At 39.9% G+C, this 18,884-nt stretch overlaps 2 protein-coding genes across 2 annotated transcripts in view; both read left to right on the top strand.

Annotated features, from left to right (window-relative positions):
- LOC103356200 (adenosine receptor A1-like) overlaps positions 1–18,884 on the top strand; it is a 711,380-nt gene that overhangs the window by 623,598 nt on the left and 68,898 nt on the right. The window lies entirely within an intron of this gene.
- On the top strand, positions 12,867–14,420 carry kcna3a (potassium voltage-gated channel, shaker-related subfamily, member 3a). The gene has a single exon (XM_008280230.1). It carries the CDS (start codon positions 12,867–12,869, stop codon positions 14,418–14,420), a length of 1,554 nt encoding a protein of 517 aa, XP_008278452.1.

Genomic DNA, 18,884 nt, shown 5'->3' with positions numbered 1-18,884 from the left:
TCCATCCATCCATTATCTATACACCGCTTCATCCTCATTAGGGTGGCGGGAGGACTGGAGCCTATCCCAGCCGACTTAGGGTGAAGGCAGGGGACACCCTGGACAGGTCACCAGTCTATCACAGGGCTACACTTAGAGACAGACAACCAAACACTCTCACATTCACACCTACGGACAATTTAGAATCACCAGTTAACTTCAACATGTTTTTGGACCTTGTGGGAGGAAGCTAGAGAACCTGGAGAGAACCCACGCTGCACGGGGAGAACATACAAACTCCACGCAGAAAGATTCTGGTGCCTCCACTGGGACGGCCCCCACCGGGTTGGCGACCTTCTTGCTGCGAAGGTTGCATCATGTATGCTGATAAGCATCAGCAGCCACCTCTACCAGAATTTCCCTACAACAGAGCCTTAGAGCTCTTTTATTAAAAAAACCCCAGAAAAATTAATTGGTCTGAGCCTGGGTGCAAACTTTGCTACTGATTCTACAGCTCCATCAGGAAATTATTATTTATTGTTTTTATTTTTATTTATTTAGTTTTGTTGTTTTATTTCTTTATTTATTTTTACATTCAGCCTTTAAAAAGCAGTAAAATACTGGCCATTCAATTAATAGGTTGTAAAAGTAAAATCTGCTGTCAAATGTCATTTGCTTTCGCTGCGTGGCTCCCGAAGAGCCTGTCCCCTGAAAAAAGTCCTAGAGGAAATACCGACTTCAGTTATGAAATCTTCTCATATGAGTTTTTTTTTTGAAAAGGTCGATGTGCCTCAGGGGGGTACTTTTCTCTAAAATACATAATTGCTCACTAAATGACGGTTTGTCAGTGTGTACAGGTGTATCACCATCAGTATACATGTACTGACAATGTCAAGCCAAACCTAATATAATGGTTAGACTATTTACATTGTTCCTGCTTTACATGCAGTAAAGCAGTAATAACATCAAATTGTCAGACAGAAGTGAATCTGCAGCTGAGGCGACAGAAATTAAATAAGCATATGCCCAGCGTTGTTTATTGTGATAACCATTTTAATTGAGTTCTTGCTCTCTTCTCCATCCTGGTGATTCTTGTTGCAGCTTGCTACATTCCCAAAAGAGCCGTTCTGCCATCTCTCACTGTGATTTGGCAGTGAGACACACACAGCACCAGTCAGGAGTTACATTAGTCAGCCCATCTGCTCCTTACAAACTGTGGTTCGCACTTCAAAGATGTCTCTCGCACCGGCTACTGCACTGAGGTGCAAGTCTGATCATTTGCAGAAAAAAACCCAGCTGGTTGCTGTTTCTCACGCATATTCATATAAAACGAAGCAACATTTGTTTCACTTTTCCTTCCCCAGCTACACTGACACTGTTTACCCTGTTGATTAAGTCCTGAGTGCTACCTGTCGAACGTGTATATATGGAAATGTATTCTGCTGTGTTGCCCCTTTGAGTGCTGTAGTGGATAGTCAATTCATTGATTAGACAATAGTTGCATTTGTCAATAAGTCCTTTATTAAACACTGATTGTTCTAGCTCCTAAAATGTGTGAGTTTGCTGCGATTACATTGTAGTAAATTGAATCATTTTGGCTTTTAGATTTTTGTGATACATAGATGTATGGGAGCAAATCCCAGAGGATCACTCCTCTCTGGATTCCTTGAACCCTATCTACACCTTCTCATCAACCTTTTGATGAAATATAAGACCAAGCTCAGTCTACAATCAATTAAAGGAACTTTATTAGCAGCCAAGCCCATTCCTGTGGCCTCTTTGCTATTGAAAACTCCGATGAGGTCAGACATAAAGCCACAGTCCAATGCTCAGGGGGGTCTTTCTACGTAGCGCTACCAATCTATTACTGTGACAGCATGTCATGCATGGGCCAGAGAGCTTGCACTCCCCAGGGATCTTTAATCCAGGAGGCTGGATCTTTTCCCCAACATATGCCCTCCTCCTTCTCCACGACCTTCCCATTTCGCTGCATAGATGCCGTTTGGAATAACAACAACACCTGTATCGAGTCACACGCCATGCCTGGCACTGTGGTTCTTTATACTTGCATCACATTCTGCCACATCCCCGAGGACAGTGTGGCTTTTGCTTTCAACTGTGGCTCCAATGCCATTTTGGAGCTGCAACCTGATAGAAATTCATATTTGAGGCTGTCTGTGTTAAAGGTCAGACGATGCTAATCAGAAGTATTTATCATTCATCAATTCAGTTATGGGATTTGTGTTTCAGTACAAACATTACTTTTTTTTTTACAGAGAATGTTTGTCTTGGGAAGGCTGCATTGTTTGGCCTCTGCCTCTGTGTGTTTGCATGCGTGTGTGTGTGATGCTCATGCAAACATAATTGTGGACTATATATAAGTATTCACTGGTAAGTGGCATGTCTGTGTGTTTGTTTTTGAAGTGCAACCATATAAAATTAAGGCACAGGCGCTGATGAGAGGAATTTAATTCCCTTGTTGTCCTCCATATGTGTCACGCTTGTTTCATGCATCGCTGTGGCAGCAGCTGCTTGTATTTCCTTAGTGGTGAAACTGACTTACTGAAGCATACAGCATGTCAAATCCAAATTTCTTAGCATCAAGACACGTATTATGACCCATATAAAACCCCTACTGTGTCCCTCTTTACAACTCAGTAACCAAGAAATTATATAGAACTAATCAGAAATCTCAAAGTGGTAATGTTTGATTTGAACAGTTTTATTAACCTTTTGGCCTAAATGTCTTAAATGCAGAATATGTATTCTCTGCTTTCTTTGTATCTATGTTCATGAAAAGTAAAGCATTGTTAATAATTGTATGATGAAATTTAGGCACTCACGACATGAGGTTATGATTAGAAAATGTACTCATACAGTCATGTGAAAAGTATCTAATTTAATTATTTTTTTGGATACACTTGGATGAGCAAACACTCAACTGTGTTTGAGTTGAGCTGTGCCTATTTGTCAAGATGATACACTCAAACAAATCACACAACAAATTAACGTTTTGTAGTCATTTTGATCTCATGATGACGAAAGAAGTCTCAGGTTGTGTGTGTATTATTTGCGCTACTCGACAACCATCATTTAGATCTAAATACACTTCAGCAGGTGTAATGCCGGGGATGTGAGAAGTGCAGCATCATGTGGTGTTGCTGAGCAGTCCTCACATTTTGACTTTCACACTTTCACAACTGTATGCTTTAGGTGATGACATCCTCAGCTGGAGTGTTGACAGTGTGTTCACAAGAACTTGCTGATTTAAGTGAAACTGTACACATACTCATTCCTGCCCAATATGAAGTGTCTAATGTTGCAACATGTATTTTATCACTGTAGTGTTTGTGTCAAAGCCAACAACTAATAAAAGACCCATTTCCATTTGATTATGAGTGCATTCAGTGAATGTATCCTAATAGCTGCCCTCTTTTCAAAATAGTAGCGTTGGTACTGCACGAGTAATTTAAATGAATGCAGATATAAACAGATCAGCCACATGGAAAAGCTAAGTACATTTACACACCCACACATCCACAAAATTAGAATCTGGGGTTCCAGATTTAAGTTAGTGATTAGTGCCTCCTTTGGAAGTGGCAGGCTGAGGCTGACTTACTTAAACCTTTAACATCTGGGGTCTGGTGTTCTCTGGTGCTACTGAAGTGTGTGGTGTCATCAAGCCAAGATCGAAAGAGCACTCTAATACCTTCAGTATGCCTATGTGTCTGCCAGGGGATTTAGAAAGATCTCCAAAAAATCTGAAATAAATCATTTCACTGCAAGGAAAATGATCTTCATGTGGTGCAGATTTCAAACGACTGCCAGGTTGGACAGGACTGGCAGCCAAAGAACGGGAGTCCAAGTGTGAAGTTTGGTGTTGAAAATGTCATGGTTTGGGGTTGGTTTGCTGCCTTGGGGACCAGACAGCTTGCGGTCATCGATTCAACTCTGAGTTCTACGTCATATCAAAGAGCGCTGGATGATAATGTTCAGCTGCCTGTTTGACAGTTAAAGTGGAACTGAATCTTTCAACAGGATAATGATCCTAAACACATGAGCAAATCCAACAGGGAGTGACTGCAATGGAGGGTTGTGGAAGTTAGTGTAACATTTCCCTTTCATTTTGACTGCCAGTAATGCCAACTGTAGAACACGCGTACAGTACTTCCCCATTTATATATGTCTAAATAAATAAATAAATAAATAAATAAAGTCATACATTTGTAAGTTCATGTCTTTTTTGGCTTCTTAAATCCACAGTTTTATGTTTGCTTTGTGCTGCAACACATGATGCTACAGTGCAGTTACTTTCTTACATTTTAATAGTGAATCCTTATGAAGAAAGTCACTAGTCGGAAACTATTTAGAAGCAGTTACTCGAAGCCTAGGAAGCATTTCACATTGAATAAATCAGATTTACAGATGTTTTACCATTTTGACATAGTAGTTATCTGTCATCAACCAAAGGGACTCTATGTGTAATTCTCAGTCTCTGGTATCAAAGAACTGTACTTTGTAAGGTCAAAAAAAAAAAAAAAACATTGGCAGTGAACACACACTGATAAGCCCAGTGTTGATTATCTTGTAACAACAGCTGGAAAAAGTCTGATCCATGGCAGCTCCAACTCAGAGCTTACAGGACTTAAAGGATCTTCTGGTAACATGTTGGTACAGATCCAACAGGGCACCTTTGGAAGTCTTGTACAGTACATGCCTCTGCAGATTGGAGCCGTATTGATGGACAAACAGAGCAGATTAGTCATTGGCGGTCAGATTTCTTTTTCTATTTTTTTTATAGCATGTAGTTTGGCGAAGAAATAGCATTATATAAATTCATGATTTCTTCAAGACAGGTTTGCCATTTTCATTATGCAATAGGTTGATTTAGCCATATATCCATTGCCATGAATTAATTGGACTGAATTTGTCAACTGGGCTTTAGTGCTTTACATGATACCGATACTGGAATTAACACGACAGCAATCATTTAACCCCTCACTTGGCTGTGTGATGTTGTGGCAAGAAAGCGTTGTTGCTTCATTTTTGACCTTGGCCTTCACCTTGACTCGTGGCAGCCGTGGCAGTGGACAATGTGAATGCGTAATGATCCTGCGTTGGCAGGGATCAAAGCCAATGCGCAAATGATCGATAGATGCTGGTTTCTCTCTCTCTCTCTATCTGCCTTTATTGATCTACCAGTGTGTGCCTGTGAGCCAGACCGAACAGTCAGAAAAAGCCTTTCTCCTCATTACTCAAAGAGCAGTCCAAGCACTGCTATGTTTGATGGAAACCATCCTCCTTTTCCCTGACACAGTCTACAATGTTGAAGAATGAAAAATGTAGTTAAGGTCTTTGGGAAGGGATTATTATATCAAATGCCCTCATCCCCCTCCAGACCAGACGCACAATGTCATTTGTAATGTCACTTAAAATTCCAGCTTCTGCCAGAGTTAATAAGTCATTTTTTAACTTCCCAGACTGATAAAAAGGCTATCTTTAGCTGCTTCAGCTCCAGAGGTTTGGATACATAATAGGTCTGTTTTATCCTCAGCAGGCAGCCAACAGAATGAACTGGAAAATGACAGAAAAATAGACTGGATGACCTTGTGGAATAGAAACGCTATTAAGCATTTATGAATGCATGTGAGACCGGACATAGGCATGTGTACACCAAGGTCAGCATCTACAGAAATGTCTTGTCTGGAGTGCACAAAGACAATAAATCACCTCTGTGTTGTGACTGTGAAAAAATAGTCATGATATGAAGTCTGACAACTCAATATTATACATTGCAGGTATCTGCAGTGAAATTTATTCATTTAAGATGGCAATTTTGATTCTTTTATGTCTGTCATAAACCCATTAATTCTCATAACCGTGTAATCAGGAGGGCCTCCATGTAGACAATTCTATCTGCTGTTCTAACTATCAACTTATTTCAACTCTGTGTTCTTAAAAGTACATTCCTATCCAGCTAAACTGCTTTGTCATTGACGTTTTGAGGAAAGCATATTTTTTTCCTGGATTGCCTTAATGATTTGCCCGTAATTTTTGCCACAAAACCAGCTCAGTTGCATTCAGAATTTGAAGAACAGATAAAGTAGACACCAGGTTATACAGCAAACAAGCTGCAGTCTTCAACAGTGAATAACTTGCTAACATTACTAATCTCTTTACAAAGGCTTAATAACAAAAATACCCTCATATTTGATCTACATGATGCAGTCGCATGTTTAGTGTAGTTAATGTTTAGTCCAGCTGCTGGAAACGGCTGCTCAGTAGGAACAGATGTCCACCAGTACTGTCGCAGTAACTTTATTGGTCTAGGAAGTCTGTTGGTATTTACTGGCACCTCAAAAATGTGTTTATACTCAAAGCAAGGCTTTGCTGATACATTTTGTCCTTTTAATTCTAACGCTGGTGGAAACATGAAATTGGAGTCCTGCTGCTCCTAAGTCTTAGCAGTGTTAGCAACTGCAGCTAAAAATCCTAGCTTAGTGCATATGGTTTATTGTTAGCAGAAGCCCCAGGTAGCTAGCTTGCCAAGGCGGACAGCGGCCAGATGGCTTTTTCACAACTTGATGCTGCAGATTTCATCAACGCAGTTAGCAATTAGATAGACAGCAGGGAAGTGTGCTCATTTTATTTGACCCTTAAATACCTATAACAACATCTCAGTTAACAGTAAGAGGCTTCACCTGGTGGCACAATCAGGTACTGCATCTGCATTTTCTGCCTGTTAAAAAAACATTTACCTCTTGTTCTGTCTTGTCAGTTGATGTATTTTTAATCAGCCATATTATTAATGCCACTCGTAACACAGGAAATGGAGCTTCATCCATGTTAAGGAAGGGTTTTATTTTAACCCAAACCATGATGTTTTTTGAAACCTAGCCAGGGATTCACTGTGCCTAAACCTTCATAAACAGTAAATGAAAAGGAAACAGTGAGTGAAAATGAATGCAAACCTCAGTTTTCTGGGTAAAAGTTCTGTTGTAGACTGCTGCCTTCACCTCAATTCCTACGTCAAGCAAACATTGTGATTTTTTTTCAAACTAGAAGTGTTTCCTATCATGTCACAGTCATACAAAAAACATTTCTTTAAAAATGTGAATGAGAATGCGCTTAAGTTGTATAGGAACAACATTTTGTGAGACAATGTCGCTTATATGCGTGTTTCCCTAAATCGTCATTTAAAGTCTAATCTGCACATCACAACTGAATTTTGTCTGACTCTGGAAGCAGATCCTGAGCTGATACATTCGATCTGATTATGAGCCAGAATACTGCTAACATGGTCCAGGGGAACTTAAGTGTAATTTAGTTTCAGCTATTATTTTTAACTGGAGAATGAATTGAATAAAAGAAAGAGGAGACAGTGAGGGAATAGCCAACGGCTGTTTGGTAATGAGTGTTGTTGTAAAATGAAAGTGTTTCTCCTGTCCAGGGTCTAAGCTTTGTATCTGTCCTTTTATGTTGAGCCGGTTCTTCTGTGTTTGATAAGTGGCCTTGCAGTCAACACACACACAGACACACACACACACACACAGACACACACACACACACACACACACACAGACACACACACACACACACACACACAAGCAGGCTGATTCCTTTTAATCCTGATATGTAACATGTTCGTTCCTCAGCGGGAATGTGAAAAATAGTCTCTGGTCTACCCGCTCCTTCACGAGTTAGACCGGAACTTATATAACTTCTTAAACTTAAAATCCTTTTCGCTTTACAAAAACACTTGATGTTTTGTTGCCATGGAGACGAAAACCCAGACAAAACTTCCCATGCTTACTAATTTGCAAACACTGTGATGTTGATAATAACAGAATGGTTTTCTCCACTGTAAAGGATAATTTAAAAAATAAAAAACAAAAAAAGTCCCCAAAAAACAAGCTTTTCAGATTTATACACATGTTCTCAACAGTCAGGCGTAAGTGGATCGTGTTGCTACTGATTACACCAAAATCACTTAAACGTTACCAGGCCTCTAAAGACTTAGTTAAGCAACATAAATCCAGATATGTCCATTTCACCCAGCAGTGCTCGGCTATAGGTCTTTTGAAATCAAATGGGGAAAGAGATCAATGCCTGTATTGACTCGCCTGTCTTTAACCCCTAGATTAATATTCCCATTATCTGTCACACAGTAAGGTCAGCTTACAAAGCTGAGCTAAAACATTACAAGCATCGCTTTAAAAAATAGGGATTACTTTAAAGATTTGTTTTGCAACCTACTTTACCTCATTATTGTAAGAATTAAATGAAGAACAACAACCTGGTACCTATCTTAAGCAATTCATCAACTACATACAAAATACATTGTTACTAATAAACTTACATCAGAAGTTTTTTTTTTTTTTTTATATTGTCTTACATACTTGTAGCAGGTAGTTCACAGCGTTACAAAATGAATAAAGTAAAACGACAACATGATAATACCTTTTCCCTTTATAGGATTACCTGAAGTGTCTAATCTTCGTATGTGTGTGTGGATGTGGTTCAGGTTTAGGATTGTACTGATCATCTCTGTACCTTATATTTATACTAATTTATCTTCCAGTCTGCTGAATGCTTTCTTGATTCACTGATTAATCATTTTGGCTACTGTATTTATCCTTTTAATGAATGAGGTAAAAGTCTCATGAAGATTTAAAGTCTTTTTTTTTTCTACAGTGATCGGGCCAAGAGAGCAGCAAACGTTCTCACAACAAAAACAAACAGATAAATACTATCACACATTAAAACTGAATGAACACAATAGTCAGTGCTCATGATCAAGGACAATGATACAATTTCAGAGCAAATTTAGGACTAATCACACTGACCAAGAGTGCTGTCCTATTAATCCCTAAAATTTTACCTCCACGGAAACAAGCTCTGGCAGTTTCACTTCCTGTTGAAAATTATTCCAGGAGAAAAGGAAAGTATACAGGCTTTCTTTTGTCTTTTCTTTTTTTTTTTCACCATTATTCTGTTTTGTCTCTGGAGATTAAAAAAAAAAAAAACATTTGTAGAATATCGTTAGAATGCAGACTATATTGATTTATATTTTTACACATGTGCTGTATGTGCACAGATAGAAAGGAAACTAGCTCCAGGAGAAATGTGTATATATAAGCCAACCAACAGGAAAGTCTGTGGACATACAGGCTGTCACATATAAACTTTTAATTTTTCCACAGTTCATGGTGATGTCTTCAGACACCTTTTTTTTTTGTCAGAGTAACTGTTCAACATTTGTTATATATGTTATATATTTAGCTGCAAAAGCATAAAACAGAAACACTACAAATCCTCACATTTAGAGGGCTGAAACCAGAGAGTGACCGACTACCTGGAATCTCTCAATGAGGTGGTATCAGGCAGGATTAATATGCTCCTCTCCTCTGGTTTGTTTGTCTTGGTTTGGATGGCATTAACCTTTTTTCAACCTGACATAAAGCTCTCTAGTGTATTGACGACCATGCTGAAAATATGGTTTTGGCTTAACAGTGTTTTTCTTCCCTGACTATCTGAATTGCACACCAGGACTGCAGTGTACTTGCAGTGTTGCGTTCACTTTTATTAAATATTTCTACTCTGACATATTTAGCTCTACTAGTCACTGTGCTATTATACATGATTTAATTAGTAGGAGTTAACCGTGAATTCAGTGTCGACTATGCCATCAAATGACTGGCTGCATGGCGTTGCAGAATTACTGTACTGAACTAGGGTTTTATAGTGAAGTGCTCTTAAAATGTCGCAATACGCTGCTGTAGAATATAATGGATTGGGACGAGGTGGAGTTTCAGTCCGAGTGGAAAGTAAGAAGAGGCTCAGATCAGACTGAGGAGGGAAAGGTCATTTTTCTTCTGGGCTGCAGAGAGGAGACGAGACTGAAACAAAACTGGAGTGAGAATGATTTCCAAATTGCCATACAGAAGACAGAGGAGGATGTTCAGAACTGAAACATGGATAAATGGTGCTGTCTGTACACTAAAAAGAGAAAAGATTATAAAAAACCCCACAGATTTAACTGTAGTTTTGGGAACAGTTTAATGATGGTATTACAAAATTGCCCTGTTTTGTTAAACTGTGGATAATATCTAGTAAAACTGCAGAAAAAAGTATTTATTTGTATGTCAATCATGAACGAACAGGCCACAACAGTAAATACAGTTCACATCAAAAATGTGTATTTTAAATAATTATAATTTTCTCTTTTAAAATGTTTTTTTTAAAGATATTTTTGGCCCTTTTGACTTTATTAGATAGGACAGTCAGGACAGGAAAGTGGGGGAAGGACTTGCAGCAAAGGGTCAGTGTGGGATTCGAACCCACAACCGCTGCGTCGGGGAACTATAGCCCCTATACATGGGACGCCAGCACAACCAGGTGAGCTACACGGTGCCCCCTCTTTTAAAGTGTTTGACAGTAAAATTCCACACATTTTTTTGTGCTTAAACCAGCAAAAATAGCATTATTTAACACAATTTGCCATTGATTGAAAGAAAAATTATGTATACAAAGAACTGAAAAATGGTACAAATTTTTAACGATTATTTTCCCTGTTAAATTACATATATACATATTCTAAGATATTTAGTCTAATTACAATGTTTTGCTGTATTTAAACATGCTAAAAATATTCTTTAAGAAACATTTGCTATTACTTTCACTGTTTTTTTTAAACATTACAGTAGTCCATTGTTTTTTTTTTTTTTAACATAGTCTTTCTGGTGGCCTGATGGTTAAGATTTTTTCACTGTTTCTACAGATTTTTTAAATTCCTACAATGTAACCTACATGCTCTGTACACACATACATGGACCTTGTGGTAATAAGCAGAAGACGCTCACTTTGAAATGAAGTTAGAATCAGCTTCTTGTGCTGAACATTTTGGACATGACAGCGTGCTTTAATTTCAACCATATGTGAGATTCTGAAAATGGCACGAGCGCTGTAGTGGTGGTGCTCGATTTAGTTTCCGCACTTTTTTTGTGCATTTCCTGACATGATTATTTATATTCCATTCCCACTTAATACTCAGACAGTGCATTGGAGGCAACTGAGGGCACTGAAATCATGTCTGTGCCTATTTCAGGTCTGACACAACCTGAGGAGGTGGTGACATTACACATTGGTTTTGAGAGTCTTACTCTGATTAAGTCGTATGGGAGTGCAGATATGTCTTTGAAATCGCAATTATATCAAGAAGTGCAAGTTGCTGAATATATGTCTGACTGGTTAAATTAATGCTTTAAAAAGTGGCAAGACAGGATTTTCTTTGGAGAGCGGGCCATTCTCTGAAACATCTGGCACTTTCAGGTCCCTATAGAATGTTTAAATGAAGTAGTGTGGTTCCTAGTTAAGCAGTTCAAGGAAATGAATTTGTTTTGTTGTGTCATAAAAAAAAAATTAAGCACTGGCTAATAGACTCTAATTTATGAAATTTATTACCACGATTTCCCTGTGCGTCTGGTCTGTTTGTGTTTTTTTTATCCTAATGGTGGGAGGTTTTCCCATGCCCCAGAACTAATTTTTTTCCCAGCAGCAAAAGAGGTCAATAGGTTTTTTTGGATCAGTGTCATCCGCTTTAAGAGGCTTTTCTGAGTATGTTCATAGTTGAGTACTAGATATTGCCATATTTGGAGGGAAGAGTGGCTGAGCTTTTCCTTTGGGCTCCACATGTTGAAATTAAAACCTAGAGTGACATGATGAGAATGAAAAAGAGCACACTGTGCTTTAGCCTTGAATCCCATTTGAACTCATTAACCCCGGGCACATCATCCTAAGCCACAGACGTGGCAGAGTTCTTTGATGAAGCCTGTCAGTGTGAATTATAACAACACAGATTTAGCATTTTCGTCATTAACCACAGCTGTAACAAAGGAAGGCACTTGAGACGCTTCTTTGAGGCGATAGCATCAACACATGGCGGCAAAGTGTTTTTTCTTTTCTCTTTTTTTGTTTGAGTGGAAATGAGGTGACTGATGCCAGAGCTTCTGTGTTGTGTTTTGCAGTATCAAGGGAAGCATCTTTAGACCAACTGGGCACATAATAAACTCAACTCATTGCCGCTGAAGAGAGCGCGCATTGATTTCCAAGCTGGTGCGCGCTTGTTTTCAGCACCATGGAGAGCAACACCCCCTCAACAACAAGAATAACAGAAGAATGAGCATCCTAATATTCTGCTTTTGTTTAAGACTTTCGGACAGAGGATGTCTTGACATCCACACGCAGCCCCCTTTTGTTGTCATTTGTCGCCAAAACCAAAATTAGATCAGTTTCTGTGGGAAAAGAAGTGAAGCAATGACATCGCTTGGTCTTGGTCAGAAGAGTTAGACAGACTTTATTTCCTCCCTGTTGTGATTTTTCTTTTTCATTTCATTGAATGCATTTTGGATTCATGCTGCGGGTTTGTTATTATCCTCGAGAAAAGGACGCAGAAAGGGAAATAGCAGCGCTGATCTGTTTTCATCCCCACGTGATAAAGGTGAAAAAGGGTTCATAGGAGCGCACAGAGTGAGAATATAACTTGGATCTAACAGGTGTGGATGTAATTTCATCAAATGTTTTCGTTTCACCACACGAGGGGTGGGTGCTCGACATTAAGTGTCAAGTTAATTTCCGATTGGGCGGGTGGCGGACGTATGTCAGACATATGCGCGCCGTGGGCGGGTGTCGACGTGTTTGTAAAAAAGAGAAAAAAAAAAAAAAAAAAACAAGGCAGAGAGGAGCGCAGCGCTTCAGCGTGTGGATACGCAGAGATAGGTGATGGTTAGAAGAGATGTAAGTGGCGTCGGCCTCAGCTCTCCAAAGCTGTGAGCTTTGGCTGGGAGTGGCGTGGCGCTCTCTGCCCCTCCGGACCGAAAACCACCTGTATGGATGACCAGACCTCCAGCGTGATCCAAACGCCCTCGTCAGCCAGGCACGAGAGCACCAACGCGACTGACAGCTGGGGTTATGCCGAGGTGCAGAAGGGCGTCATGACGGTGGAAAACATGCTGGAAGAGTCTGTCGTGCTCTCGGCGCCTCACCTGTCGGTGGATCGATATGAGCGCAGCCGACAGGGATGCTGTGAGAGGGTGGTCATCAACATTTCGGGTCTACGCTTTGAGACGCAACTTAAAACTTTCAACCAGTTCCCAGACACGCTGCTGGGGGACCCCAGGAAAAGGATGCGCTACTTTGACCCACTGAGAAACGAGTACTTCTTCGACAGGAACAGACCGAGCTTTGATGCCATCCTGTACTACTACCAGTCAGGGGGGCGCATACGGAGACCTGTTAACGTCCCCATTGATATTTTCTCAGAGGAGATCAGGTTTTACCAACTCGGAGAGGAGGCCATGGAGAAATTCCGCGAGGATGAAGGGTTTATAAAAGAAGAGGAGCGCATATTGCCCAAAAATGATTTTCAAAAGCAGGTTTGGCTTTTGTTTGAGTATCCTGAAAGCTCTGGGCCAGCAAGGGGGATAGCCATCGTTTCTGTGCTTGTCATTTTGATTTCCATTGTTATTTTCTGCATGGAGACTCTGCCGGAATTTCGGGATGAAGTCGACCTAGCCACGGTGGCACCCACAGTTAATGGCACTGCTCCCTACGTGCCCAGCCCGTTCACAGATCCCTTCTTTGTGATAGAAACGCTGTGCATTATATGGTTCTCTTTCGAGTTGCTGGTCAGGTTTTTCGCCTGCCCCAGCAAAACTTCCTTCTCCAAAAACATCATGAATATCATTGATATCGTCGCCATAATCCCCTACTTTATCACTCTGGGGACTGAGCTGGCCGAGAGGCAGACCAACGGCGGCCAACAGGCGATGTCCCTCGCCATCCTGAGGGTGATCAGACTGGTGAGAGTATTTCGCATTTTCAAGCTCTCACGACACTCAAAGGGACTTCAGATATTGGGACAGACCCTCAAGGCCAGCATGAGGGAGCTCGGCTTGCTCATATTCTTTCTTTTCATCGGAGTTATCCTCTTCTCAAGTGCGGTTTACTTTGCAGAAGCAGACGACCCCACGTCCAGTTTCACCAGCATCCCGGATGCGTTCTGGTGGGCAGTTGTCACCATGACCACGGTCGGTTATGGAGACATGCACCCGGTGACCATCGGTGGCAAAATAGTGGGGTCTCTGTGCGCAATAGCAGGCGTGCTGACCATTGCCTTACCCGTGCCAGTGATTGTGTCCAATTTCAACTACTTCTACCACAGAGAGACCGACGGAGAGGAGCACCCACACTACGTGAACACGGGCAGCTGTGAGCACCTCCCCTCCGAGGAGCTGAGGAGGTCGTGCAGCTCCTCGTCTCTCAGCAAGTCAGAGTACATGGTGATAGAAGAGGGCATCAACAGTGCGTTCAAACAGCCCAACTTCACCACCGAGAACAACCAGAACTGCGTGAATATCAAAAAGATCTTCACAGACGTGTAAATGAACCCCACATTGGATCATTTATGAAGCATGAACGAAAACAGTAGCTATAACATTTTTTTATATAGCCCATCGTAATGTGTCAGTCCATATCCGTGGATGAACGCTGCAAATGTCCCTTTTAACAAGGCATTTATGATTTATTTCATGTAAGCAATATTCAAGTCCGTGTGTTTTGAGTGTTTTCTGCAGCAATCAAACACATTTGCACTGGAAAAGTGAATATTTCAGTCCAAGCTGTTGTCAGAAGATAAAAAAAAGACAGAGAGAACAAGTAAGTGGCTTGTTAAAACAGATTTTTATTTTTCAGTGTATAGTGCCACACGATGCCTACATATCTTGATGTTATAATGCGAATACACGTGTAGCATATAGTCTACTATATTGAATCTACCCGCCAGTCAAAAAAAAAACTTAAAAAAAAAAACAAAAAACGACGTCTTGTGCTTCGTAAAAAGAAAAGTTTCATTGTCCAATAATGTAATCAATAGACTATGGTAATTCATATAGCCAAATGCCTGTTTAGGTTATATTTAATATCATAACCTGTCGAGGTGATGGACTCTGAGTCTTGTTCGGATTTTTATTCAGGTAATAAAGCGCAGAGTGGTGTAGATGGAAACGCTTATCAGAAATTATAAGTTGAGCTTTTTCGTAAAGTTGTATTTTTATTCAGAACTGCCTATATAGCCTATATTCAATAAAAATCGAAATGAAGTGATTCCGGGTCAAACTGTCACTCAATTGTTAAACAAGTACCCAGTTTCGTTGAAAATTTCGTTCAAAGCGAGCAGGAAGGGCTTGCTCCGTGGAAACTGTGAATGATGTGTGTTTGAGGTCATGTGCGCTGTGGTGACAGGATGAAAACAGCGTGGATCAAAGGAGGGAGGACGTGCGGCACGTCCCGCCTCCTGCGTGTTGAGCCCGCCTTGTGATGCAGTCTCCATGACGACGGTGGTTTCCTGGGTAACCCCCTCTGATGTTACCATGGCATTGTGTTGCATTTTCACAAAGACTTTCCAACTGTGGTGGATTATCACCTTTTTGTCCTTGGAGAGAGGGGGGAATGGGGCAAATACTCAACATGCATATGTTTCTGGGTGTATCACACTGAAGAATGTTGAGTTTTATATTATGTCAGTTTCCTAAAAGATAGTGAAAGCAATATCGATTGGTTAGGGCTATTACTGCTAGTATTTAGGGGCAGCTAGCCTGCAGCCTCAGGCATTGCGCTGGTAGATATGTAGCAATATGAATATCATGAAAAGCTGTCGTCTCTGTGCTTCCGTTTCCTTTTACTAAAACAGCCTCAGCTGCTCTGTTTTCCAGACGTGAGCTCCATTCTCTGAGTTGGCATGCCAACTGGGTCTGACGTCAGCTACCTTTTATCCCTCCAGCAGACACTTGCACGTGAGCTTGTAATACAAAGTGGCTGAGAGCTCAAGTGACACAAACTAGCAGCAAAAAGTCAAAGAAGTGTGAAAATTAATATCACAGCTGTATGTCCTCTAATGCTTCATGCTAGCGTACAGCGTGCACAAGAGGTTTGCAAAATTATGACTTTTATCATTTTTAGAGCTGCAGCTGTTGTTTTCAATCAAGATGCATATGCTAATTATTTTCTAGATGAACTCATTAATAATTTAAAATGTTCTAAAATAGTGAGACAGATCAATGTTCAGTCCAACATCTTCAGTTATCTTTTCTTTTTGCTCGACTGTCAGAAATGTCCCAAAAAAAAATTAAAGCAGAGAAAATCAACAAACCACAACATTTGCAAAGCCAGTTTGTTGTGTTTGCTTAACAAAATATTGGAACTCATTTTTTTGATTGTCATGCTATTTGTGTAAATTAACTAGGCAATTCATCACATCACTTCAGCTGTAATTGTTTTGTTTGGAATGATTAGGAGTAGTCACTTAGTATCATTTAGTTGTAATTTTTTTCAGTGTGCATGATTAACTCTTACATCAGAAATGAATGCTAAATCCACAGGTGAGCACAGCACAGTCTTCATAACCTACTTGTTGTGCCATGAAGTGGTCCAGTTCTTTGTAATGCTTCTGAACTGTAGGTTTAGTCATGCTTGATTTCATGCTGAGCTCTGTTGTTGAATCGCCATCATTTTGTAAAAGCTCACCACAGCCCTCTAGTGGATCATCTGCGTTATTACTGTTAGAAAAAAGGGAAACATTCAGCCTCCGGTGGTATTATTTAGCCCCTTCTTACTCCTAGTCAAAGTCTAGAGGAGTAACTATATCATAAAGCCGTTATTAGTATGCGGGTTGTGTACATATTCTAATGTAGTCCATGGTTTGCTTTGACAAACTTGTCTCTTAACAGCCTTAAAAACATACCAACATTTTTAAATTAACTTAATACTTCATGACTTTCACTATTTTTTTGAGAATCACTCCTAAACAACAATATCAGCTGACCATATCCTAGCTACAAAAATGCCACAATCCTTGATGTTTGAAGTCTTGGAGAACCAAGTTTGTAAAAAGAAAAAAAGAAAAGAAAAGAAAAGAAAAAAGTTTCATAGTAGATATGTATAGTAGGTACTATTTTTGTGCCTGGATGTGGCAGTACTGCTGCTCCTCCCAAATCCTCAAAAGTTTCTTTGGACTTCTGTTGATGGAGTTTCATAACAGTTGGTTGCAAGAAGTCTGCAGTGAGACCTCTGTGTACTATAACAATAATTGAATATACACTTAGTTGCAACTTTGGTAGATAAAGCTTTATGGGCTAATTCATTGAATCAAATCCGTCACAGACTCACTAGGTTTATAGTGTACTATTTTTCACTGTCATTAATGAAAATGTGTAAACTCAATTATATGTCAATTGCTGATTTTCAGATGCACTTTTTTGGTCCTCCTATACACGACCAGGGATTTATACGTCTGTAAGATTAATACAGTTTATCACAAATTCACCACAAAGACCTAAATTCTAAAAAAAAAAAGAGACAGACAATGCCACCAAAACAGTTGTACCAGACTGGATTTGACTCACTAAAACCCTGATTTGCTGTAAGAACAACATCTAATGGGCATTCCAGTGTGTCGCTGCCTTCATTAGACATGTGGCAAAGGCAATTTGAATCACTTACAGTAAATGTTTGTACTTTATGTACCGACTGGGATTTACTCAGACCTGGAGAAAAGAAAAATATTCTGTTTGTTCAAGCAAAAATAGTTGATTTAGCAAATATTATTGTTACTATTTTTACACATGCAGTAAAAAGGAAGAAGCTGTGTTTTGTCCTCGAACGAACAAATGGGGCCATCTGGGATTTGTCATCCAGGTCAGGAAACTACTTTAAAATTTCACCTAGAGGCTTTTAGTATGACCCATAATTCTTGTGTTTCCCATGAGACAAAGGGAATTACAGTTTGCGAGCCAGAGCTTGCAAAAAAAAAAAAAAAAAGAAAAGAAAAAAAAGAAAACGCTCTTTACTTAAACCTAACATGAATTGGGGCACAGAAATGGACATCGAGCTTGCTTGAAATTCCATTTGCCTTGGGTCTCTTCGATAAGGAAGCATTTAAACAAATGAAAGTAATGGATTTATCATGAATTTATCAACTAAGAGAACCAAGAGGAGAATCTTGATAATAGTCTTCTGTATTCTTTAACCACTATAACCACTCTCTGGCACTTATATTCATAATATACTGCATGGTAAACTACAAATTTGTTCTTAAAATAATTTGGCTGAGTGTAGGTTAAGTATGTGTTTGCCTGGGTCTGTTTTCTTATGGTAAGATTTGGTCTTGATGACAATGATTTAAATGTCAAAGTAGACTAAAACTACCTGATTTTAGTGGTCAGCATTTGATTTGTGCATACAAAGGCTCATTTCTTTTGCAAATGTGTTGTAAGAGACTACACACACACACACACACACACACACACAAACTAAACATTTAAGGAAGGTAAACACAGCTTTGAACAAAAACAGAAACCATGAGCTGACATGAACTAACATATAATAAGGATCTCCACACAGGATAATTTAAAAGTGAAGCAATTAAGTTTCGCAGACTTTATCCCATCGGCCACTTCTTTGCTGAGTCTTTTGTTTTCCATGCAGAGCTACTGAGACCTTGGTCCTTGCACACGACATACCATGTGTCCCACAACTCCAGGTGCATTGCCTCAGAACTGCTGAGTGCTCTTGTACCCGCTGTCTCCCCTGCAGGAATTAAAGCCCTTCTTCAGTGTATTTTTAACCAGGAGAAAATGAAAAGGTGCGTACAAATTACCCAGCGCCGTTAATCATCTCTTGCATAGCTTGATGGCAGCGCTAGCAAGAGACACCTGCAGTTCAGACTGTCTCCTTCTGCTCTGGTTTGGGCGAAGTAAGGACGGCATCAGAGGTAAACTTATAAGGCTTAATAGACTGGAGTATTATGGACTCATGAGGAGATCAACGTCACTTTTCTTTAACTTAATCAT

Source organism: Stegastes partitus, unplaced genomic scaffold, assembly GCF_000690725.1.
Source record: "Stegastes partitus isolate 25-593 unplaced genomic scaffold, Stegastes_partitus-1.0.2 Scaffold5, whole genome shotgun sequence".
NCBI lineage: Eukaryota > Metazoa > Chordata > Actinopteri > Pomacentridae > Stegastes > Stegastes partitus.
This window is presented reverse-complemented; position numbering and strand designations above follow the sequence as displayed.